Source organism: Tiliqua scincoides, chromosome 5 (genome assembly GCF_035046505.1).
Source record: "Tiliqua scincoides isolate rTilSci1 chromosome 5, rTilSci1.hap2, whole genome shotgun sequence".
Lineage (NCBI taxonomy): Eukaryota > Metazoa > Chordata > Lepidosauria > Squamata > Scincidae > Tiliqua > Tiliqua scincoides.
Window position 1 is genome coordinate 21283041 of NC_089825.1, and position 25478 is coordinate 21308518.

Below are 25478 nucleotides of genomic sequence, written 5' to 3' on the forward strand. Positions count from 1 at the left end.
GCAGAAAGTGACATCATTAAGCAGATGATGGCTAGAAATAATCACTTTTCTTCTTACATAGAAAGTCATTAGCTGCAAATGGCAGAAGTGAAAATGTGCCAATCTTATTCAGATTTTCAAGATATGAGAGAGCCCAATTAGAATAGGGGCTGGATAAATTGCTTGTGAGGGTCACATCTGGCCCGTGGGCCTTATGTTTGATACCCTGGTGTAGTGGTTCTGGAGTTGGACTTAGACCTGGATAATCCAAATTCAAACCACAAAGCTTCCTGGATGACCTCAGGCCAGTCACTCTCTCTCTCAACCTCACTGACCTCACAGGGACAAAAAAGACAAAAGGACAGAAGGAACTGTTTACACCAGAGTTTCTCAATATTTATCCCCCACTGTGCCACTTTGCATGGTCCACCTACTGGAAGTACCACCAGAAGTAACTGGCAATGATGCCAGTACCAGTTACTTCTGGGGTGAGAGGCCAGTTGCAACATGACAGGCCCCAGTAAGAGGCTCTGGGAGGACAGGAGGGCTTTTGTAGAGCACATGAAAAATCATGCTTTGGAGCTCTGCCCACTGAGCCAAGCCTCCTACTGCTATTTGTCACATCATATCACTGGTCTTGCTGTTGGGTGGCAGATGTCCAGAGGTCCCACAAGCACCAGCAGAAACCACCTCAGATACCACTGGTGGTGCACTTACCACTGGCTGAGAAACACTGATGTACATCACCCTGAGCTCCTTGGAGGAAGGTCGTTATAGAAATGTGAAAAAATAAATACAAGTAAGTAAATGTACATTTCATTGTGTGCAAAGGGGCTTATGCCTGGAAAATATGTGCTGTATAGGGTTGCAGTCTAAGGCTGCCATCCTCTGTCCACGTGGGAATACACCCCACAAAATACTGTAGGGCAGTTTCTCAAACTGTGGGTTGTGTGCCAACTTCTGGTGGGTTGCCATTCACTTCAATATTTTATTTTTATATATTAGACTTGATGCTACTATGATATGTGACTGCATTTAGGGAAATGGGACTTACTCCTGGGTAAGTGTGGGTAGGATTCCAGCCTAGGATTGTTATAAAATTTTCCTGCTTGATGATGTTGCTTCTGGTCACGGTCCTGACAGATTCTCATTCTAAAAAGTGGGTCCTGGTGCTTAAAGTTTGCTGTAGGGCTTCTGAATGAACCTGTAGGTATAGGATTGCAGCAGGAACCTTTTTTTAAGCCGGTGAAGGACCTCCTTCCCAGCTGAGGTTGCAATCTTATCCACACTTACCTGGGAGTAAGCCCCATTGACTCTAACGGAACTGGCTTCTGAGTAGACATGCACAGGCTTGGGCTGTCACTTGCTTAGGCCTGGACTGCAAACATTCTGCTCTGGGCATGTCAAGCCCTGTTAGGGGCTTGCTGGGGGGGGGGGGGTCCTGCTCTCTTGCTTCAGCCTGGATGGGCGCAGCCAGCGGGTGGGCATTTCTGCACAGAGCTTCAAAGTGTGCTGGGGAAGCGCCTGGCCTTCTGAGCCCCCCGCCTTCACGCACCACTGGGGCTTGGGCCATAGCGACCCCCCAGAGCACTGCTTTGCCCCCCTCCCGCTACGCCACCGACCGCCCCCCTCCCGCCTGCCGGCGACGGAGTCTAGCAGCCCGCCCTCCAGCGCGGGGCCGGCTCTGCTGGCGAGGCGAGGCGAGCGCGCAGGCTCCCTTCCCTCCCTCCCACCGCACATGCTGCCGAGCCGCTGTCGCAGCAGCAGCCGCGCTCCCTCCGCCGCTGACCTTCCCGGCGGCAGCAGCAGCAGCCTGCAGCGGCTGGTGGTGGGCAGGGCAGGCGGGGAATGCCAAGGCAGCTCTCGGCCGCCGGACCATGAACCCTCCGTGCGCCCGCTGCGGCAAAGTCGTCTATCCGACCGAGAAAGTCAACTGCTTGGATAAGGTGCGCTGGCTGGGCAGGGGGCGCTGGCTGGGCAGGGGCGGGCGGCGAGGAGGAGGCGTAGCCTGCAGGGAAGGCGCTGAGAGCCCAATCCCGGGCATGGCTACTCAGAAGTAAGTCCCATTATACTCAGTGGGGCTTACTCCCAAGGCAGTGTGGATAGGACTGCAGCCTCAGAGCCCAATCCCATGCATGTCTACTCAGAAGTAAGTCCCGATATAGTCAATGAGGCTTACTTCCAAGTCAGTGCGGATAGGATTGCAGTCTAAGTCGCTTGGGCAGGGGGTTGCGGGTTCCTCTCTGCTCCCTACTTAGAAGGGCACCCCCTTTGCTGTGATCCTGCGGGAGGGTCCCACAGGAGAGGCTGGCGCGACCTCCCCACCCTCTTGTTTAACCTCCTGGGAGATGCCGGGTCCCCAGAGAGCACCCCGGGGTGGGGGGGGAGGACTGGGGTGAAACGGGGGACGTCGCTCTCACTGGGAGGCTGTCTGCCTGCCTGCCTAGTGGCGAAGAAGGCACTGCCCCAATGGGTAAACGGTGTGCCCCCGGGGGTCGCGGGGGAGCCGCCTGGCCCCTTGGGGTAGCGGGGCGGAGTGGCTGCAGGGGTGGGGTGGGGAGTTCAGCCCAAACCTTGCAGGTGGCTGACACTACAATCCTATCCACACTTACCTGGGAGTAAGCCCCATTGACTATAATGGGACTTACTTCTGAGGAGACAGGCAGAGGATTGGGCTCTCAGTGAACGCCTGGCCCTCTCCGTTTCCAGTCCCAGGCATGAGCGCATCACCTCGTGACTGGCGCAGACCTGCCGGACCCCCCCCCCAGCTTCAGTTTGTATGGGGGGTGGGGGTGGTTGTGCCGCGCCCCCAAAGCTCTGAATGTTTATACGCTTAGAGCCCAACCCTATGCATGTCTACTCAGAAGTAAGCCCCATTAGTCAATGGGACTTACTCCCAGGTGAGTGTGGCTAGGATTGCAGCCTTAGAGCCCAATCCTCTGCTTGTCTACTCAGAAATCAGTCCCATTACTGTCAGTGGGGCTTACTCCCAAGGAAGTGTGGCTAGGATGCAGCCCTAGGGAGGGAAGAACGCCCTTCACCCGTTCCATCCCTTGCCCCAAAGGTGAGACCCCCGCTGGGCGCCCGGGTGGCCGCCTCATCTCCAGCGCTGCAGTGCAGGAGATGCTGCTTCTCGACAGCTTCTTACGCAACGGCAGGAAGCGGCTTGGCTGCCGGTGTGACTGACAGGCGCGGCGTTGGGGGGGGGCGAGGCACACAGGCCCCCCCCGTGCCTGCCCGCCCTTCCCTTTGCAATGATCTCTCCCCCTCCTGCCCCGTTGGGGCTGATCACAAAGCACGACTGTCCCGGACAGCGAGGCTGGACCAGTTCTTCTGCATCTGCCTCCAGAAAAGGATTAGCAGCTCTTCGGGGGTGTAGGTAGTTTCTGGCAGCAGACATGAAGGTCTGGGGCTGAGTCTTGCAGAAGGAATTTCGACTCCACTTCCTCTTACTGTTTGAAATGTCACCAGCATTTTTGTGTGTGGGTGTGTGTGGAACCCATGAGCTCTGAGCTCAGGTCATAAGGGGAGGTGACACACCCACCACGGGAGGATGAAAAGTCTGATGGGATGGTTTCCTAAATGCTCCGTTGGGGGCCCATATGGCATGGTCAAACTGCACTCTGCATCTGATTCTTGAACAGTCAAGGTGAATTAAGGGCACTCGCTTCACAGGGTGAAGCCATGTGTGCTTGCTGGGACATGGGTTGAAGGGACTTTGGGTCTTGGGTCACTTTCAAGAAGACATCAGGCAAGGCTATATAAGGATATTCTGGAAGCAGAAGGTAACACATGTAGGCAAAATCCAACAGTTGTGTTCCCCCTATGAAATAAGCTCCCTTAAGTCAGCTTGCCTGTTTTAATGATTAGATACTTCCCCAGGGCTGGCATTAGGAACTGTGGGACCCAATTGGAAGCATTTTTGCGGAGCCCCCTCTATTAATTCTTTTAACTCTTAGCTTGAATTGAGCTAGACCAAGAAAAAAAAGTTACTTCTGTACAGGTGGATAGGACCTTTAGTGGTACAGTGTATGCCCAGCCCACAGTGCTCCCCAACTCGCCCATCTGCAGCAGCCCACTCTGGAAGTGAGACAGGGAGAGGATGGTGCTGGGAGCTGAGAGGGTGGGGAAAGAGGGAGGTGTGCACGCTGCCATCTGCGTGGCACCAATCTTGGGCCAATTAGAAGCAGCGGTGGGCGGAAGGGGAGTGCAGGGCCCCCACCATGCGTGGGGCTCAACTGGGTGAAATTGTCCCAGTTGCCTAAAAGCCTGCCCTGTACTTCCCACCACTGCAAGGCATTTTCCCACATGCCTATTTGCAGGGAAATGAGACTGGAGGAGGGGATCACCAGCGAAGCATAAAAGAGCAGATTTATTTGTTTTGTGGACCACTCTAAATGCTTGAGGTGGCTTATAACTTCATAAAAGCATGCCACACTAGGGTGGACATGTCACATTCTGGAAAATAGTCTTAGCTTATGGCAGTGGTTCCCAAACTGTGGGTTGGGGTCTACTGGTGGATTGCGACCTGATTTTTTTGTTGGGTCCCCAAATGCTGATGGAATGATCCGATAACTAACTGCCTCAAGCCCTGTTCAAAAATCAGATACTGTAGCTGCTAATTGCCCTGCAAAGAGCTCAGCTCCTGTAGTTTGCAAGCTTGTGTCAATATAGGGAGATAAATGCTTGAGGGCCTTTTTTTCTGGTTATTATAAATAAATATTTAAAATATAAGTTTTCTAGATCTTTTTTAAAAGTCTGGTAAACCTAGGTGGGTCCCAACAGAGTGTCATTTTAAAAAGTGGGTCCCGGTGCTAAAAAGTTTGGGAACCACTGACATGGCATGTGTAAGTTGAGAAGTGTTGATTGGCATAACAAGACTTGCACAGTTCTCTTTAAAGCTAGTGGTTTTAATGACTTCTTGCATAAATGGCATTGGCAAGTGTTGGTGTTCATACCATGTGTAACGGTATGAATTCTTTTTCAGTACTGGCACAAAGGATGTTTCCATTGCGAGGTCTGCAAAATGGCTCTAAACATGAACAATTACAAGGGGTATGAGAAGAAACCATACTGTAATGCGTAAGTATTGAACATGTCCAGTTTTGCAGAAATGGGCAGAAGTGGATTACAAGGCACGGCCTGTATCTGTATTGTGCACCTTGATTTCCATTTAATGACTCAAGGCTGTAGTAGTGAGTTCAAGCAAGGGCTGATTTCCTTTGGCTGCACTCCTATATACGTATATCTACCTGAGAGTAAATAACATTGAATTCAGCTGGCGTTGCCTCTGAGTAAATGTGTAGGGTTGTTCTGTGTCACCGACTTGAATGGAAAGACAGAGGCAATGGGAAGTAGTGTTGCTCTATCCATGAGTGATGTTTACTTGTTTGAAGTCAGAATGAAATCAATGACCAGAATTTTTTGGAAAACGTTTTCCTTGGAAGGAAATGAAAAAGCCATGTCACATCTCACATGCCATCGCAATTTTTTTTTTGAAAGGGGCTCTATGTCTATTGAGAACTGGGCATCAGTTACAGTTGTGTAGCTTCATTTGGACTGTATAGGCCATGCTTTCTCTAGTATCTGAAGTTGATTGTATTATGGCTGCTTTGTAGTGGAGATATTTCAATAGGTTCATTGTAAATGTTCATTGTTTTTCTTTGAAGTAAGTAATGCATGATTGGTTTTAATATATTCTAAATGCTTTATGGAATATAATCCCACTTATAAAATTATTTCTATAAATACTTCAAGGTTTAGCATGCTAAGCTGAAATAAAAAAAACCCCAATTGTATTAGTAACAACCCAACCCTATGTATGGTGGTCTACCAGTTCTGGCTAGGTTTGGTAGCCAAACAGTATTTTCTAACAGCAGTCTGGGAAGTCCAAACTTATTATTTTCAAAACATATATCAGTTTCATCAGGCCAAACAAATGTCCCTATTCTGTTATCCAACACCCAGCACTGATGCAACTGTGTCAATGGGGTGTGTGCTGAATTCTGTGGTAACAGGGCAGTCACAGAGGCCTCCTCAAGGTAAGGGAATGTTTGTTCTCTTGCTTCAGGGTTGCACTGTGGCTTCATCGGTGCTGGAAAGTTGGATAGGATTGGGCCCAAAGTTATGTATTAACTCAGATTTTAAGTTGCACATAAATGTTTGTTTTGAAAAATTCGTTTTGATACAACACAATACAAACTTACTAAATATGGTACTAAGTAAACATTTACTTAGAAATATATTCCTTTGAGGTCCTTGGAATTTCCTCCCTAATATGGTTAGAGTGGCAGCCTTAATCTGTTATTTAATAACATCTGACATTTTTTTCTTCTTGTCTGATCGTGTTCCTCCCTGCAGATATGTAATTTGTAATTAAAACTCAAATAACATTGCACTATTTATTTTCAGCTACAAAACCTCAGATATGGGGACTGTATGGATTTTGACCAGTAAATTTCATATTTTATTTCCCCTGCCAAAAATAGTGAAAAAATACTGCCAAAAATACTACGATAGTGAATAAAGAATTACCTGAAAGAAGCAGAAATCTTGTGGCATTTCCAAGACCAACAGTTCTTTTTTGGTATGAGCTTCATAAGCTAGATACTTTTTCTCAGGTTTAATTTTTCCAGGTCACATCAGAACTCTTTGCCCACAGGGTTTGGAAAATCTATTCCGTACTTTTATTTGGAGTTCATGACAGAACTGAATATTTCAAAATTGGCTCCTGGAGTGGCTGTTTGCTTCCAAAGATTTGAGGAAACTGGTGTTTTGGTAACAAAGTGGGGTAGTTTTTGGCAAAACGACTGCACAGGGAAACAATATATCTCTCCTTTTCTGTGCCTCTGGTTCTGACCAGGATCTTCCTATTGTATGGCTGCTTTGAAGGCAAAAGAGGTATTGGATTCATGGCTTGGGAACACATTTTTGCCTGTTCTTGTCATTTGGCCCTGGACTGTGCTATCATACGTGCATGCGTAGGAATAAGCAGCAGTGAATTCAATGGGATCTAGTTTTGAGCCAGCAGGTAGTAGATTGTATTGAGCAATTGCTTAACAACCGACAGTACAAGGCAACCTTTGCCTTTTTATGTAACAAGATAAATAAGAAACTGTTACTTATTCCAAATGCTCACTTTTTAAAAAAAATGTTAAATTGATATTCTGAGCAAGGAGAGAAACATCCTGCATGTTGATTCTCAAGGTCTCTTTTTGGTCAGCAAGTCCGTCCAGTTTGATTTCAGTCAGAATTAAGTACGTGTGTGTGAGGGACTGAACAAATACATTTTTATTTATTTATAGCAGGACTTGTAGACTGCTTTTCCACTATGTAAGTGTTCAGAGTAGCAACATGAATTTAGCTTCAAAGTGAACCAGATATAAAAAATTCAATCACGTTTAAGCCAACAACTCCCCAATCCATTTTTAGTTCCAGCTGAGCTGGCTCTGCTAATCAGATCATTTGGCTCCACCCTGCAAATGCTGTCTTTAGTGACTTCAGAGTGACTTGTCAAGCTTCTTGCAACACCACACCTTTGAAATTTGTTCTGCTAATCTAAAGACTAGTAAATGTCAGATCTTGCCTATAAACATCTAATGTGGCCTGCTGGTTGTGTGTGTGGTTTTTTTAATAGCTTCCCTGGTGTGGGTGGGAAGGTGCAAAACAGGACTAACCTGAGACAAGAAGGTTGGGGGCTGCAAGACTTTGTATCTGTTGCAGTTTCATTTCTTAGCTTAACCACACACTATTTTAAAGGGGGAAAATGCCTTAATTGAAAGCCAATGGAAATTTTTTTCTTTCTGTTTAAAATAACATAGGGTATGTGTGATTTAGGGTTTAGGGTATGTGTAAAATAACATAAGGGCATGTGTGATTGCCCTTAGCATCAAAGGGCAATAAAGTCCTAAAGTCACCCAACCCTTCTGCCACAGTTCCACTCTATTCCTTCAGGCCATTATTAAAAAAACAAACAAAAAACCCACAAGTGATTCACTGGGACACTTGTGTGTTTAGTGTAACATGGACTGGTGTACCTAAAGGCAGCATGCCTACTGGGTTGGTGCCACCATCCACTCCCCCTGCTGCCCAGTTTTTTGGCTTTTTTTAAAGTGAGAGAAGCAAGAGGCACTACCAGCTTTTTCTCTTTAAAAATAAAAGAAAGAAAAGAAAAAGCAAATCCTTGCCAAACTGAGGGCCTCCTTCTTCCATCCCTTTTTAAAGGGGGAAGAAGGGGGTGGTCTTCAGATGGTGTGGAATTGTGCCAATGGAGGCTTGCAGCCACTATTGGCGCTGTTCTGGACTGTGCCAGTCTGACAGCCACCCCCTTCTTCCCCTTTAAAAAAGAGACCCTCAGACTGGTGCAATTCTGAACCGAACCAATCTGAGGGTCACTTGCTTCTTTCCCTTTGAAAAGAAGGGGGTGGCCCTCAGAGTGGTAATGACAGTTCTGGTTTGGATGGTGGTGGTACTTTATCCCATGGCCTTAGGGCAGCCAGGACTGCCAGTGGTAACAAGTAATTTGCTCTTTATTTACTCCTGTCAGAAAGGAGAGAAATGACACTTCTTAGATCAGGGAGGGCAGTCGTAGTATGCATAGTAAATACTTCTGTGGATTCCTGCCTATGCAGGTTTCAAGAACCTAAGCTAGTGGTTCCCAAACATTTGAGCATTGCAACCCACTTCATCCTCCATGGTCACAGCCCATAGTTTGAGAAATGCTGACTTAAACCTAACGCTGCATACCACGAGCTGTAAACCATATTCTTTAGAAACTGCATGAGAATACAGTTTGTCATATTGCTGAAACTGTATAGGAACTATATAGGAAGCCGTGGTGTGTAGGCTTCCTCATGAGGAAGTTGTTTGAACCTTTCACTAAAGAGGCTATGATATATCTCCAAAACTAGACGCGATAGGGCAAAACGGATGCCATTTTTGGAATCGGCACCCCAAATATACCCAGGAATTGATGTAATGTTTAAGGAAGCAAAATGTGTGTTGGCCTGTTCTGGATGGAATTCTATCTGTTCTGTAGATGGAATTCTATTTTGCATTTTTTTTTTTTTTTTACAAACTGAGTTTGGTACTTTGAGAAAGAATGGCAATCATTTCTTGTATTTTGTGATCATATTACAGTCATGTGCTGAATTGAGCAGTGCTAAGTATTGGACTGGAATTTGATGTCTAGTTATGTTCTAAAATTTCCCATTCTTGTTGCTAAGGTTGATTCTTTGGCACCTATATCAGATGTGCAAAAAAGTTCTTTTTATGGCCCCAGACCTTCCAACTTAGGCCATTTGCTGACTGACTACAAATTGTGTTTAGGAATCTACGTGTTATCATTAATTCATAATCTTGAAAAACCGCCTCCTAAAATGGACTTCCTTAAAGGTGACCCATCTAGAAAGTGAAGACTTTGTTTCCAAATAACATTCGTGGTCAAAGCTAAGAGTTTTTATTTTGCTCCTTCCTATTGAAACAAATGTGAGCATTTATTCTGAGAGAAAACAGTGATCCCTTTAGATTCCCTGGAAAGTGTCAATTTGCAAATTGTAACCAAATTGTAGCCAATTTGCAAATGTAACTTGCCTTTTCTGCTTATGAATCATTTACATGTTTTTCATCTAGGTGTCAAACAAAATCAAGTTCCTTTTTACAGTAACAATTTGTTTTGAAATTGTGTGATCATTTTAATGTTAGTCGGAAGTAGGGTTTCTGTTGAGTCATTAAGGTAGCTGGGGTGGAGGTTGAATGCAGTTTGGCAACTGAGCCCCCTCTTCAGTTAAAACCTAATCATGGAATAAAATCTAGTACTGTCTATAAATGTGAAAAGGTGATCGTCATCCTAGCATTATCCTATAACAGCAATTTTCAATCTTTTTCATCTCATGGCACACTGACAAGACACTAAAATTGTCAAGGCACCCCATCGGTTTTTTGACAATTGACAAGACACAATCCTGCATTGGTTCTACTAATAAATGACCTTTCCCCAAATTTCTGTGGCACATCTGTGGCCCACTCAAGGCACACCAATGTGCCACAGCACAGTGGTTGAAAATGGCTGTTCTATAAACTAACTGCTAAGCTGAAGACCACTGGTTAGAACTCATGCCACTTCAATTATCTCAGTGTTGGTGTGGGAAGTCAGTTTACTCAATATTGTGCACTTTGATTGGGATAATATTTCCTTATGCTTTCTTTTTTAAACTAACTTTAGTTTGAAACAGAGTCATTCTCACTGTATCACCTTGAGACTTTTTGCTTTTCAGCTTCTTTTGCAAGAGACACAAAGTACATGTTTGTGTCTAATTTTGGCTTCTTCTTCTTTCAGTTCGTGTATATGGTTAATGTGTATGACTTAGAAAATGGCCATTGACTTTGGATGTTTTAGAGTGGGGCCATAAATGTGAATTTCCCAGGGGGGGTGTACAGGTTTTCTATTCCTATGAGCAGATGGGATTGGAAGATTTGCTTTATTGCTCACCAGTTGCTGTATTCACCATAGCATATTGTAACACTCTGGCTCCTGGCTCTCCTATCCTAGAAATAGATGAGTATGGTATTTTGGAATGCTTAAATACTAACATTTGAACATCTTTTGTGGTAGGCTGTGTATTTATGCAGAAGAAGGAGCCTTGCAAACTTATGTTGCAAACCTAAACACACTTTCCTAGAAGTAAGCACCATGAACATGATAGGACTTACTTCTGAGTAAATTTGCATAACATTATATTACTGGTTCAGTGTCTTTTGTGAAAGTGACTTTGGAAATGAGAGTCCTAATTAGGAATCTGTCCTTATTCTGCATTCTGTACTGGAGAAAGAGGGAAGTGGGGAAGGGCCTCTTCATATCACCATCTTGGCCTGTTCACACAGAAGTAAGAAGCAGCCAGCTGGCTGCGAAGTGAATTTCTAGGAGCCTCAGTTTGTACTGAGTTCATTGTGTGCATAGCTCTATAGGCTAAATTTGGCTTTTGGCATATTGCTGCCTGTCATCCTAAATGATAATGGTGGCATGCCAAAAGCCTTTGGAAAGGCATGCACACATCTAGATCTGCAAAAGTGGTTAGGTCAAGCGGCCATAAAGCTCAAGACTTAAAGGAATGGCTTAATAATTATTGTGCTTCATTACACAGTAGAAGCAAGTGTGCACTAACTAATCTAGCCCAAGGAGTCTGACTGATTCTGATTAATGGCAAACTGGAGTTTCTAGCACCTGCACATCATTCTTGGGAAGAGGGCAAGATTTTTTTTTTAAAACTGGAACTTACACTTCAGCTGGTGAAAAACCCAAATTGTACAACTCATAAAACTTCATTCTGCAAGTTCACCCTGTAAATGTTTGTTGTTTGTTAAACTAACCAATCAAATCTGACTAGACAACAAAGCTTTAGTGAGGCAATTTAATGGTTGTGGTTGGCTGAATGCAATGAGTTCCTAAATACCATGAGCATGACATAACTTTGCATAGTATTTTCAGCCACTCTAACAAAGCTTCTGAGAGCTACTAGATATTTGCTAAATTATCTGCCACCTTTGTATCCCTTCTCCAGCTTTTGCACCTTCTGTTTTTCATGTCTGCCCAGATCTTTCTCTTGTTCCTCAAAATATTTTATTTCCCCCTTTTCTTCCACATAAGAGAATGACTATTACAGAGATAATACAGAACAAAGAAAACAGAGGTTATATCTGGGTCTGTAGTTGGAGCAGAAACAAAGGATAAAGTAGATGGGGCTACACTCTAATGATGCATAATGATGCATCATTAGTGAGGTCTACAAAGCAGCAGAAGCAAAACTGACCTGCCTATGAAAGTCTGGTAGTAAGAAGGGCTTTTCAAATCCAGCTGAGGAAGGAGGAATGTAGCAGAGTGATGGCAACACTGAGTACTGGCATACAGAAAGCATTGTTGGGGCAGGGAGATGGTTCCTTCATATTTATTCTGAAGTCATGTGATTTATTAGAAAACCTTTCCTGAGATGAGTGGATGGCATATGCTGTAAATGTAGTGCCTATGGCTGCAGTTGTATATAGGCCATATCCTAACAGCCATTCTGATTGATGTTAACTGCATTCAGCAGCAGTCTGTGTGTTCAAAACTTATTGGTGCTGTCAGAATTGTAAGTGGAGGCCCTGGTCTGAGTAACTACAGGCACTCTCTATCTTATGTTGGTTGTTTGTTCAGACCTTGCAACCAAATATTTGACTGGTTATTTCGGATTGCCTCTACAGCTCCTAGCCCTGTGTGGTGCAGTGTTAGATCTCTCAAAGCAGTGCTATGCTAGTTTGAGAAAGGGGAATACACTATAGTTCATGGAAAATCAGCTGCTATAGACCAGAAGGCTGCAGATCATTGGGGGAGCTGCTTTTCTGAGTCCATCTGCAACTTTTTTTATCCCCTCGCTCTGAAGGGAAGGGCCTGGAAGAGCAGCAAAATCTCTTGCTTGTATTATGGAACTCTTCTAGCCCCCAAAGTTTTAGCAGACAATGTCTTTGTCTATTCATCTCTGCCGATCTATTCATCTCTGCTAGCAAATAAGCTAAAATGTGCTTTAGAAATGCTGTGGACTTTGGGTGCAATGGATGTTTGCTGGAAGCCAGCTTAAGTGATTCACAGTATCACTGTGGCATTGCAGTAAACGAATGTCTCTGCTTGTGGTTGAGCTTGTAGGATTTTATTTTTCTTCAAGTCAGGGCTAGTTATATTATCAGTATATATGATACTCTTATTAGAGACAGATCTTTAATAAGACATCTTATTAATGACACTGTGATGAAAATACTGTGCTTTCTCATATTTGTAGGCATGGCTATACAGAGAATTGGTATATAGAAAGGCATGCTATCTTGTAGGTGAGGCAAGTTTCAGAACTTTAGGTGAAATTACCAGATTTGTTAGAGGCATTCTTTGATTACAATGGTCAAAACTCTGTTTTGATCTGAAGGTTTTATGAGAGTGTCTGCCACAGGAATATTCACATTTCTTTGAATTTCACCCCAGTCGAAAATCAGGGATGTTATTGTCGGCCTTTTCAGCCACACTAGACGCTGTTCCAGAACCACCTTTCAGAGCGCGATACCATAGTCTTTCGAGACTGAAGGTTGCCAACATGATGATATTGTTGTTACATTTATTCCTGGAGGCTAGAAAGATTTACACTAAGAAATTTGAGATAAACCACATGTGATGCTAGAAGCATCATTAGAGATTCCATCTTTTTGTTTTACAATACAATAGCAACTGTGTTGCGGGGAGGTACTTAGCCCTTTCCCCTTCCTCTGTGGTCTTGATGAAGATTTTCTCTCTCCACCCCTCCTCACATGACTAATAGCTTCAGAAAAGGAGACTTTCACTGGGACTTGTGGCACAAAGAGGAAGTGATATATGTACTATATGTGTGCCAGACTCCTGATCCCAATTTGGGGGGGGGGGGCTGTGACTGATAATGTTAAAAAATGGATTAGTGTTATATAGAATAGTGTTAAAAAATCACAACAAAGTGCTATTTGACTCTTATGGAACTTCTCATAGCTATCTTTAAACTCTTTATAAAGTAATTTGTCTACTTTTTTCAGAAAGCTGAAGCAAAAAAGTATAAGGGCTTCACCTGTGGTTATCATTACAGTATCAGGTAAAATAATTGAGATCTAGATCAGGTTTCACAGTCATCTAAGCAACCTGTTCTCTTGAATGTTCTTTTATTTATTTTGCTGCAAGTTGATTTGTTTTGCTGCAAGTTGGCTTCTTTTCTTCCTCCAGAATATGTACAGTGGTGTGTATGTGTTGGTGGCTGGTCTTTCTTTGAGGCAGAAGCTCATGACCTAAGCCCCTTAGGCTTCAAGCTTCATGGAAACAGATATACAGAGTGACGGACAAACAAACAGGCAAGGAGCCTGTAGGCCTGGGTGCATTGGTCGTAAGAATGAGGGGGTGAATGTCATCTGTGGAGATGCTGAGAGGGCTTCAAATTACAGCTTCAAACTGATTAAGCTTATATCCTGAGAGAAAGACATTGCTGTGCTGACACCACAACTTTACTATACTTCGTATGTTTATAGTAGGTATGGTCTCAGGTGTTCATTTATTCTTTTACAGAGAAGTGAACTTCCTAAAACAGTGTTTGTTCGAGAAGGCCACCTAACCATATTACACAGTATTGGGTTGGAAACTGATAATTACCTGAAGTTTCTGTGTGTGGAGACCAGTTTGCTAGACCAGTAATTTGGTGTTTAAAGTAATATGGCAAAAAAAATTACCCTGACCTGCACTCCAGATTTGTAAACTTTGTAATTGTAGGTATATTTTGCCTCCTTTTGTAGAAAATAATGGCATGTAAATGGAGCTGATGATGTCATAAGTGGGATCCTTACTGCAAAGTGCTTTATAGATTTAGCAGCTGAAGTGTGTAAAAGCTCAGTATGTGTTAGTCTTTTCAGTGGTTGAACTATACCTGCTGATGAAAGAAGGCTTCTGGCCTGGGAAAATGGCTATAACAAAGGCAGGATTGTTAGCTTGTATCAAACCTGGCAAATGAAGTGTATATTTCAGAACTGCCCTTCTGTTAGCTAACCTTGCTGCCAGGAGAACTCTCTTCAAAATGGCCAAGATCTTTTCAAAAGGAGTACTACAGTAAACTTTGTGAAGTGAAACTTGTTTCATCCATTCTTAAGTTACCTCTCTCAGCACCTGGAATGGACAAAAGGACAGCAGTGAAGGTCAGCCAGCAATAATTTTTTTGAAATAAGGGACATTGAGTTCTCTAAAACACTGAGATTAAAAGAATCAGAAATCTTGTGGTATGTTAGACTAAAACATTAAAGATGCATTCATGGGCTTATGATGAAATGGACTCTGGCTTGAGTTTTCCAACTACATATGGAAGGTGACCTTGGGCTAGTCAGCATATCTTAGCCTAACCTACCTCACAGGATTGTTGTGAGGACAAAAGGAGGGAAGAAACCATGTATACCACTCTGAGCTCCGTGGAGGAAGGCTGGAATAGTGTGGAAAATAAATAAGGCACTTCCATTTATTCAAGGGGAGAGGCAATTTTTGCAGACTCCCCTGCCTTCTTGCTGGAGCGCCCAGTGTCACATATCCATCTGTTCTGGAGACACACCCAAGCCTAATGGGGAGAGGGGTTGCAGAGGGAAAGAGTATCAGTGAAATTCATCCCTTGCATTTAGACAAGCACCTTCTGTTCTTGGAAGAACTACTCGGAACCACTCTTTGGGATCTCTCTCTTCCAAACACTGGAAATAAATATGAAATAAAACAGTGTTTAATTGGAAAGCAGTCAGCCATCATGTGATGGGTATGTGCTTTGGAATGAAATATATATATGTAACCAGAATGCCCACAAGCAGTTTGGTAGTAACTTGATGTTATATACTTTACAAGCATTTTCATATGTCTTGCCTGTTGTGAACTTAGTTGTGTCTTTAGTTTTGTTATTGAGCTACTTGATCAATAACTGCCACAGTTTACTTCAATCAGTAGTTGCATCCCCTGGAAGAGGAGAGAGAGACGTTGAAATTGTGGAGAGAGTGTGTGTTGGTATATGTGGTGAATCAGAGTGATGTGGTCTTGTTTGAAAAGGAATTGATGTGTTGCAGGTATGTGGAATTTCATTCAATCTGAGATGATTCAGTGTTTAAATTGATAAAATTCATTTCAGTGAGACATTTGGGCAGCAGAGTGAATCTAGAAGTTGCTTAAAGTCCAGCCTTTAAAGAGCAACTGTAGGCCTTTGCAAGAATGTGATTTTCACTGGTAGGATAGATTCCTGCTTTTGAAAGCCCCTTCAGTTTATAAAGTGGTTTGCCTTGTGGCATGAAGGGCTGCTGTTTGAAAAACACAAGTACCAGATTCTTGTGTGCATACTGAACTAGTGGTTGTTCAGATTCCAGCCTGAATCTCCTTTATCAGATGTTCTTTTACTTTACATATATTGGGGAATAAAAGATCAAAAAATGAGTTTTCATCTTCTCTAGAACCACAGGCAATATTAGTTCTTGATAGACCTAGCAGGATGCACAGTAAAGATGTTTAAAATCTATCTTGTATCTAACCACACCATATCACCTTGTGAAGTAGAGTAAGGCTGAGAGATGGTGACTCAGCCAAGGCAGCCCACTTGCTGAGTCACTGACTCAAGAGTTTATGTATCACATTTTGTATCCTGCTTTTTGTCCAGGAAAATACATACAGAACTATCTGTTTTATCTTTCCAGTAATCCTGTGTGGTGAACTCTGTGGTAGAGCTGAGAAGGACCACATTTGCCTCCATGAATTTGCATTTCTCTCTCCCTTCTGATCGCATTGACTCGCATGCAACACACTCTGTCACATGTGTATCTGGTATTGTTTTTGTTGCCACCAACAGTGTAAAATTAAGGTCACATTATAAGCCTTCCACCCAACTGGTGGTGGTGGTGGGGGGGGGGGGCTTTGTCCACCAACAGTTTTCATACTGGGTTACCTGAGGGGAGAGAGAGAGGGAGGGTCTGAGACCAATGAATCCTGTCTGCTCCTCTTTCTTCTCGCACACATGCGCAGATGCTCACATCCTGTTCTGGGTAGTAGATTGACTTGAGTCAGGCTGCAGAGATGGAGATGCATACTGCTCTTTTTGTTAAAGAAATAAGTAGGTTTATTTAAACAGGTTAAAGGAAAGTTTTATTGTGAGTAAAAATGGGACAAGGGAATAAGACAGTCAAATTTTGTACTTGAAGCCAAAAGGCAAAGGAAAAAAAATAACAAAAACAGATTCTAACTCAACTTCCTTATTTGCTAGAGGCAGCATACAGAAATTCAGCTTCCAGCATCCTTCTTTCCTTGACTGGAGTTGAAAATGACAGCAGGAATTAACCTTGTCCTGTCAGTTATGGTATCTCGCTGCACTTGGTGAGCATCTTGCAATTTACAGCCAAATCCTATCCAACTTTCCAGCACTGCTGCAGCCATGCCCAATGGGGTGCGTGCTGCATCCTGTGGTGGTGGTGGTGGTGGTAAAATCAATCTAAGGGAACATTTTTTTCCCTTACTTTGGGGCTTCATTGTAGCTGCTCTGGTGATGGAAAGTTGGATAGAATTGGGGCCTTAATCTACTGGTCAGCTCTCTTTTATTTTAGTTGAAGAGGCTGTCTCCTCCTCCCCCCTCCCCCCTGCTCTGATAGGCTGTTTTGAAATTAATTGATATTCAGATTTTCTACTTCTAAATTTTATAAGCTGGACCAGGGTGCCCAAACCCCGGCCCGGGGGCCGCTTGCGGCCCTCGAGGCCTCTCAATGCAGCCCTCAGGGAGCCCCCAGTCTCCAATGAGCCTCTGGCCCTCAGGAGATTTGTTGAAGCCCGCACTGGTCCGATGCAACTTCTCTCAGCGTGATGGCGACTGTTTGACCTCTTGTGTGAGCTGTGGGATGAGAGCTCCCTCCACTGCTTGCTCTTTCACATCTGTGATGCAGCAGCGGCAGCAAAGGAAAGGCCAGCCTTGCTTTGTGCAAGGCCTTTTATAGGCATTGAGCTATTGCAAGACCTTCATTAATTCATATAAGTTCATCTTTAATATATTCATTTATGTAAACTTATGTAAATTTATTCAAATTTTAAATGTAAATTAATTCTTCCCCCCCCCCCGGCCCCCAACACAGTGTCAGAGAGCTGATGTGGCCCTCCTGCCAAAAACTTTGGACACCCCTGCTGGACCAATGAGTAGGTGTTGGCTGAACCCAGCAGGAACCCTGAGAGTACATCATCTGATGATAACAAGGCAGTCATTGGGCTTCATTATACATCTGAAGGAGGAATGTTTTGTGTGATACATGAATCAGAGCTATGAACAGAATGGAAGATATATTGGGCTGATTCCTAGATCGGCCTCAGTGTACCCAGAGCCCTGTCATTCATGGGGAAAAAAGAGAGATATTCAGGGAAAGAAGGTGCATGCATGTTCATGATATCCTGTGAGTTGAGAGAGTCTGTAAACTTAAGCCTGCTTTAAACCTGATTTAAACCTGCTTTAAACCAGGTGATTTAAACCTGGTTCTCCCTGGTCCAAGTCCAACATTCAGTTCTCTGTAGCACGCTCTTTCTTCACCCCCTATTTCTGATGGACTTCAACCTTTAATCCATCAATGTGATAATGTTGGCATTTTTTAATGAAAAGCTTCTAAATTTCATATTACCTTGTTAGGTTTGGTAGTGGTGTGGCATAATGCTCATTTGGGTGTAAGTGAAAGGTTAAATATGAATTTCTTATGAGAAATTTCAACAACAGGTGTTTCTCTCTCATTTTGGAAAGGGGTGGGAAATGGAGTTGCAACTAGCTTCATGTGGGAGAGGAAAGTTGTATGTCTTAGCAGTTCTTATGCCAACAGACCTAGAAGGACAGGTCTGGAATGCCTGGAGTGATTATTTTGTGTTCCAGCGAGTGAGGGCTCAGCTTGACCCTGCCTGTAAATAAACAGAAGAAATGGAACTTCTGATCTCATTGTTTTTTTCCACAGGTTTCAGACTGTGTGTTTTCTTTCTTGAGGCTAGAAAGAAAAAATTCATGTTTTCAAATACGCGTATAACCATAATTTTTCTATATCCTAAATTCACAAAGCTCTCTAAAGTGACATTTAGAGTGCCAGCATATTAAATCAGAAGAGACTGTGGCTGCCTTTGCCTGGGAGTGAGCACAATTGAACTCAATGGGACTTATTTCTGAGTGGACATTGCACTGTGTGTTTACATATACATGGTGTGCTCTTATTTCTATGAATACTGATATGTGACAAACGATAAGAAACGTGACTGTTGTGAGAAAGTAATGTAGAAGCAAATCCATTATGAAAATGCCCTGTATGTTGTTTTTATTTCTAATTAAGGAAGTAATGAAAATAAACAAGTTACTAAGAAATGCCATAGTAGGGTTATCTGTTGACCTTTGTGATTTTTGCTAGTACATTATTGAACCTATGACTTGTTGAAAAACCTTTCATGAAAAATATTAGCTTTTCGGAATGTTGGATGGAATTGTTTACATTGCCAATAGTTTTAAGGGTGTAGTTGAAGTACATTTGTTTTAAATTCCCCCTGTTCTCTTTTCACAGTTGCCAAGATTCCTACCCATTTTTTTCTCTTGATAAAGAGAATACTTGAGCTTGGGCTTTTATGTCGCAAAGTTTTCAGTGGCCACACATTTTCCACATAGCCGCACTGGTTTGATGCCAACTCTGCAAAATAAACATAGACTTTACACTTGTCTGGGATAAATTTTAAGGCTACAATCACTCTAGTTTTTGAATGCATTGAAATGGTAAAAAACATTAAAATTGTAACTGTTAAAAGAGTTACAAAAGAACAAAGTGGATCTGCATAGCCCCACTGTTGCCAGTTTTTTAGCACTATGAATAGGAATATTTGGGAGATAATGAGGATGCTATGTTCACTTTGACTGAGGTCTTATACATCGGAAGGGTAAGCAGCAGGGAAGTTAGTGAGGTACTTTCAGTTTACTGATTAGGGGCTGTCCGGTCTAAGTCCAAACGGACAGATTGCCATATGACGTGCAGCACTGGCTGTTTTATATTTGCAGAGTCAAAACTGGTAGAATCATTAAATGTCAGACTGTGTCAAGGAAATCTTGCATTGGGAATACTGCAACAAAAATGTTCAAGGATCAAAAATGTATGCTATGTTTCCCACCTAGCATGCACAAAGGAGTCAAACCGGAAGTGAATTTTAGTGAAGGGTTTTAATTAAGATGTAACAAAACTGTAGGTAGCCATGTTGGTTCACTGAAAGAAAAATCCAAAATACCTTTATTGGCGCCAACCAGAAAGTGACAAGATGTCAAGGAGCATTTGAAACCTATAGGATTCTTCATCAGGCTTAGATTGTAAGTGAAAGAATGGGGCGAAAGAACGGGGTGAAACAATGGAGACATGTTGTATGTTCCCTCACTGTAGTTTATAAAAAGATTTTTACAAATGATTTTAGAATCAATGAAGATGTAGTTGGTGTAATATTTCAAAAACATTGATGCATAAATTTCATGTAAACGGATTTTTTTTTCCTGCAGAAGTACCCAAAGTGAATGCTTGATGCAGAACACAAGATTTTGGTTAGGATCCAAAGAGGAATTGCTAGCAAAGCGCAACCATATTTACACAAAGGGAGTTATCAATTTTTTCTTTCAGCAACAGCCCTTCATGCATCATGGAATGCTTGTCTAGAGGATGTTCCAGCCTCCAAGGGGTTTTTTTCCCCTTTTTTTTGAAGAGCATGGGAGACTGCCAGTGGAAAAGAAATGCATCGTTGCAATAGCTTGCATGCAGCATTTCAGTTCTGGCCTTTTGAGTTCAACTTATTTATGTGTTCTCTTAAACTCTGTGTCAATGTTCTGCCTTGGTATCAGTGCATTAACAAAACAGGCAAGGGTTAGGGATAGTCGTGGCAGTAGACTCCTTTCCTGCTATGTATGTTCATTGGCACAAATGCCAATGTGCACATATGTTTGAGTGTACATATGTCTGAGTGTGGACATTTAATTTTTAAACAACAAATTGATTATAGGACAAAATGGAAAAACCATTGAAGTAGAGACTTTTCCCTATGGCCATTGTGTGGGGATGGCCTATCACAGGATTGGACTGAAGATAAGAGTGAGATCTATGGGTAGATCTCTGGGTGATGTGCAGGAGATCCACAAGGATTTCCTAGTTCTTTAACAGTAGTAAGTAAATGTGTACATTTAAAAATGTGTACATTAAAAGTAAATGTGTACATGACTGGCCTTGGCTTTTAATTTTCAGTCTCAGTGTTCCTCTCCTATAAAATAGGAATATTTATTGGTCGCCTCTGGCCAGTTTACAGTTTTGCAATAGAATCCCTTAAATGTAGATTGAGCTTGTATGTTTAGAGCATCCCATGAATGGCTCTTGGGGTTTTGCTGAAAGCAATACAAGTCTTTCAACCCCGAAGTCTCCCCCCTCCTGGAATTTTGTATTGATTTTAACTAGAATTTGGCAGCTTTCTAACATTTATTCTTTGTCTAACATGGCAAAAAATGTCAATAAACACTAAACTCATATGTTCTCAAGATGAAGGCAATTAGATAAATCCCTTCGTATTTTGTGCTGAGGAATCCTTGGCTCCTTTTGAAGGCCAAAACTGATTGAAAAAAACTGATGCAAACTGAAAAGGAAAAAAAAAATGAAGATAAGGTGAAGATGCAAACTGCTACTATTTATCTGGTAACTTGGCAAAAGGGATACATTCTCTCTCAGTGGCATAGCTAAGGGGGTGCAAGGGGTAGCAGTTGCACCGGGCAACAAACTTTGGGGGGTAACAACCTGAATTTGCCACTAGTGGCCAAAATTGTGAAATCCTTAGTATTTTCGAATAATACCATCGTGTTATATACCACTTGATGTGGAATTTAATGCAGAATGCATTGAAACAAACCGTATCAAAATAGTTCTATTCTATCAAAAGTTATAGACAAATAATAGAAAATAAAAACACAACTGTATTACGTAACAAAAACTGGATTTTCTTAACTCAAAACTGACCAATGGAACTGATTATTTGAAAAGTCAATTAGGTGTTATGATACTGCAGAGAACCAATACGGTTCAAACATGGGGTCGGGAGCCGGGGGGGGGAGGCGGCCAAACAAGTGGGCAGTGAGCAGCTAGGGGGAGGCGCAGATTTGCCCTCATTTTCACTTTTTTAAAAGCCCAGGGCATGATGTCATTTCCAGGGGCATCATTTTGACCTTAGCACTGGACTGCATGACCATCAGCTATGACATTGCTCTTTCCCTGAATCGTTTTGGCTGTGCTTGTTGCACTAGAGAGAATTCCAGGAGTAATGTGCACATTTTTTCAGTATGAGATCCTCTTTCATGTTCCTTATAGCACTATATCTAGTCCTCATCAAGGTGACCATGAGGCTATGTTTTGATGTCATGAGCAGTAGCCTGTAGTGACACTGTTACCGTTGCAGTGCAGTACTTGGAATTGCAATGGAAGTGCACCTCGTAGGAGCTTAATGTACTATTTTCTCAGCCACTAAGTACTGCAGTTCATTGCTGGGGCAAGAGGCTTTCCTACAATAGAAACATCAATAGGAGCATCAGAGTCTGTCGAGTTTGGGCAAACATCTGTCGAGAATGGACTGTGCATTATGCCATATCATGATTTTTTGGAAAGCTCTTATGCGTTTTATTCTCCTCAACTTAAATAGTTGTATCTAAATTCTCTGGAACTGATACAAAACAGATGATACACTTATATTGTTGGATATTTAAGATAGTTTGGGCTCCAGGTTTGAGAGAGCCCTTGCAAGGTCCCCTCTGGTGGACCCCCTCTTACCCTTCCAACAGGTATATGATGGATATGGAGTACGTTATTTGGAAAAGCAAAAGCAACGTTGTAACTCAGAGCTGCTGGCAGGCTGCCAAGTTTTGTGCTTCGTGGGGCATGGGGGAGGGAAGAGACATGGTAGCTGCTGGGTAGAAAGCTGCTATGACTGTTGCCAACCCCAAAATGGAAATCTGTATCTGTTACCACACCCATTTCCAAGCTACTGAGCCAGTGGGTGCTATCTACTTTCTAGGCCCATTTCTCTCTGTAGGAGGGTGCCTAGGGCAGGTGCTATTGATGGGATTTCCCATACATTTAAGCTGTGGTAGCTGTTCTGTGGTGCTGCGTGCTGACTCTGGCCTTGCCTACTTCTTAGGTATGTCCTTAGCTGTCTGATTCCAGCATTGGATTTTTGGTGTTGAGGAGGTCTAGGTTCAGAAGATCCCTATTCCTACTGTCTAGCTTGCAGTGATGAATATATTTAGGGGGCAATCCTATCTTGGACTTGTGTTGGCACAGGCCCCCTGTGCTGGCTCCCAAGCCAACATGGTTCTCCTGTGCTGCGGTGGCACAGGAGCAGGTTGCACTAGCACAAGGACATGCACCGGACTGTCCCTGCCATATCCTGTCCTGTGGCTGAGCAAGGAAGGTCTGTGGGTGGCACAGAGGGAGAGAGAGGGTAGCAGGAGGGTGTTTTGGGGACAGGGGCAGGTGGAACGGAGGGAGGATTGTGCTCAGAAGGGGGCCGTGATGGTGCAGTTTGCATCCAGACTCTGACCCTGGCCCGAGAAGCCTTATACGGGCTGCTTGGATCTGCACCAGCTAAATAGCTGGTTAGATCTGCGTAGCCCTATAGGGCAGGCTGGGCCTTGATACTGGGGTAAGGGGAAAAGATCCCCTTACCCCGAAGAGACCTCCAGCCTGTACCTAATCTGCACTGGATGTTCCAGCGCAGGTTAGGATTGGGCTGTTAATGGGTTTGTAAGAAGCTAACACTAAAAATTGACATATGAAACATTCTGTCTTTAACTGGCCTAATTTGTAATAGCAATTGTGGATTATGGGGGTATTTTCTTTAAATATAACTCTGCTCACTACTTCTTCATTAAATGTGATGTTGCATTTGGTTACTGTTACTTTGGGATTTAAATTTCAATTACAGGAGCTCTTAGTAACAGTTGCTTAGTAACTTGCACACATTTTTGAGACAGGCTGGTTTGTGGAGATAAAGTATTAGTGTTAAAGTTGAAAGATAAGCAAGAAATACTTTTGCAGGTATTGCATAAACCAGTGGTTCCCAAAATTTTTAGCACCAGGTCCCACTTTTTAAAAGAATATTCTATTGCAGTGTTTCTCAGACTGTGGGTTCAGACCCACTAGGTGGGTTGTGAGTCCATTTCAGGTGGGTCTCCATTCATTTCAATATTTTATTTTTAATATAGTAGACTTGATGTTACCATGGTATGTGACAACATTTGGGGAAATGTTACAGACCTGTACTTTTAACAAGCTACTATGTATATTATTTTAACAATGACAGTAAATGAGACTTACTGCTGGGTAAGTGTGGGTAGGATTGCAGCCTAGGATTGTTAAAAATGTTCCAGCTCGATGATGTCACTTCCAGTCATGACATCATTTCCGGTGGGTCCTGAAAGATTCTCATTCTAAAAAGTGGGTCCTGGTGCAAAATGTGTGAGAACCACTGCTCTATTGGAGCCCACATAGGTTTACCAGACTTTATAAAAAGGAGATCTAGAAAGAAATTACTTATTTATAAGTAATAATAACCAGAAAGACCCACAAACATTTGCCTCCCTATATTCACACATGCTTGCAAATTGCAGGAGCTCAGCTCCTTGCAGGACAGTTGGCAGGTACAGTATCTGATTTTTGAATAGCTTCAGGGCTCGAGGCAATCAGACACTGATCTTTTCATAACCCTTTGGTGGTCCACCAAAAATCAGTTCTTGATCCACCAGCATAAACTGGGAACCACTGGCATAAACTGAGTCTATCAAAATTCACTTTCTGGCTGTGCTGTAGGAAGTGTGTCCCTTTGTGCAACTTCCTTTCTCCTACATGCTCTTTCTCTCTGTTCCTGACCAATGAAGGAGCAGCATCCAAGTATCTAATCCAGCAGTTCTGCAGTAAGTGTCTGCAGCGGAGAGGGGGAAGGCAGCAAAACTATTTGTTGGATCGCACTGCTTTGGAGGGGCACAGGGCTTGTTGCCTCTTACCAGAGCCTGCAGCAGCCTCCTTGGAGCGCAGGAGCCTCTGTGCCAGCCTCCACAGAGCTCCCCATGCTGCGGAGATCCTCAAAATCATGATTGTGACCACTTCTGGTTTTGTGTTAGCAAACCTGGAAGTGGTTGTGATTGTGATTTTTACTGTCTGTGCATGTTGGGGAGCCCTGTGGAGCCTGGTGTGGGGCCTTCCCGCACCCCCAGGAGGCTGCTGTAGCTCTGGTAAGTGGGAGCAAGTTTCTGCGCCCCTCCAAAGCAGCGCAATCTAGTGCATCACATCGCTACCTTATTTGTTTGTTTATTTATTAGATTTGTATTCTGCCTTTCTCCCCAAAGGGCACCCAAGGTGGCCTTCTCCACCCCTTAAGGGGGCAGAGGCCAGGGCTCTCTGGCTGGGCATGCTGACACCCTAGTTTGAGAACCACTGATTTAAGCTGTCCTTGAATGTTGGGCAGCCATTGCTGATAAGCATCTCCTTACTTCCCCACAGAGAAAAGTTGTGGGGGTCTCTGTCCCTTAAATAGTAGAAGCCTCTGATACTTCAGAAGATGCATATGGTTGTGAAACTGTGTAAGTAAAGTATTTCTTTTTGAGATCTCAACTTCCTCTGCTCCTATGTGCGTTTGTTAATAATGGCAGACTGACTGGGTGATAGGATTGACCATAGGAAGAAGATTCCTCTGCTGATTGCTCTGCTTGCCAGAACCCCATTTCTTCTCCTGCTCTCACCCGTCTGCCCTTGTGATCACCCCTACAATCTAATTACCTGCATACTGTTCCTGCTCTCATCACTGCTCTTTTTTCTCCTGTTCCTAGCTATTCCAAAAGGCAGAGAGGGAGCGGAGAGAACAGTTGAGAGTGACTTCCCTCCCCACTTCTTCTGTCCCTTCC

The 25478-nt window shown here is 43.3% G+C and overlaps 1 protein-coding gene across 9 annotated transcripts in view; it reads left to right on the forward strand.

Annotated features, from left to right (window-relative positions):
* Positions 1 to 1730: 1730 nt before the first annotated feature.
* LOC136650975 (LIM zinc-binding domain-containing Nebulette) overlaps positions 1731 to 25478 on the forward strand; it is a 105495-nt gene continuing 81747 nt past the window's right edge. For all 9 annotated transcript variants that reach the window (XM_066626971.1, XM_066626972.1, XM_066626963.1 and 6 more), the window contains exons 1-2: positions 1731 to 1925; positions 4967 to 5061. In XM_066626971.1, coding sequence (XP_066483068.1) covers positions 1857 to 1925; positions 4967 to 5061 — 164 coding nt within the window. In that variant the 5' untranslated portion in view covers positions 1731 to 1856. The remainder of the gene's footprint in view (positions 1926 to 4966; positions 5062 to 25478) is intronic.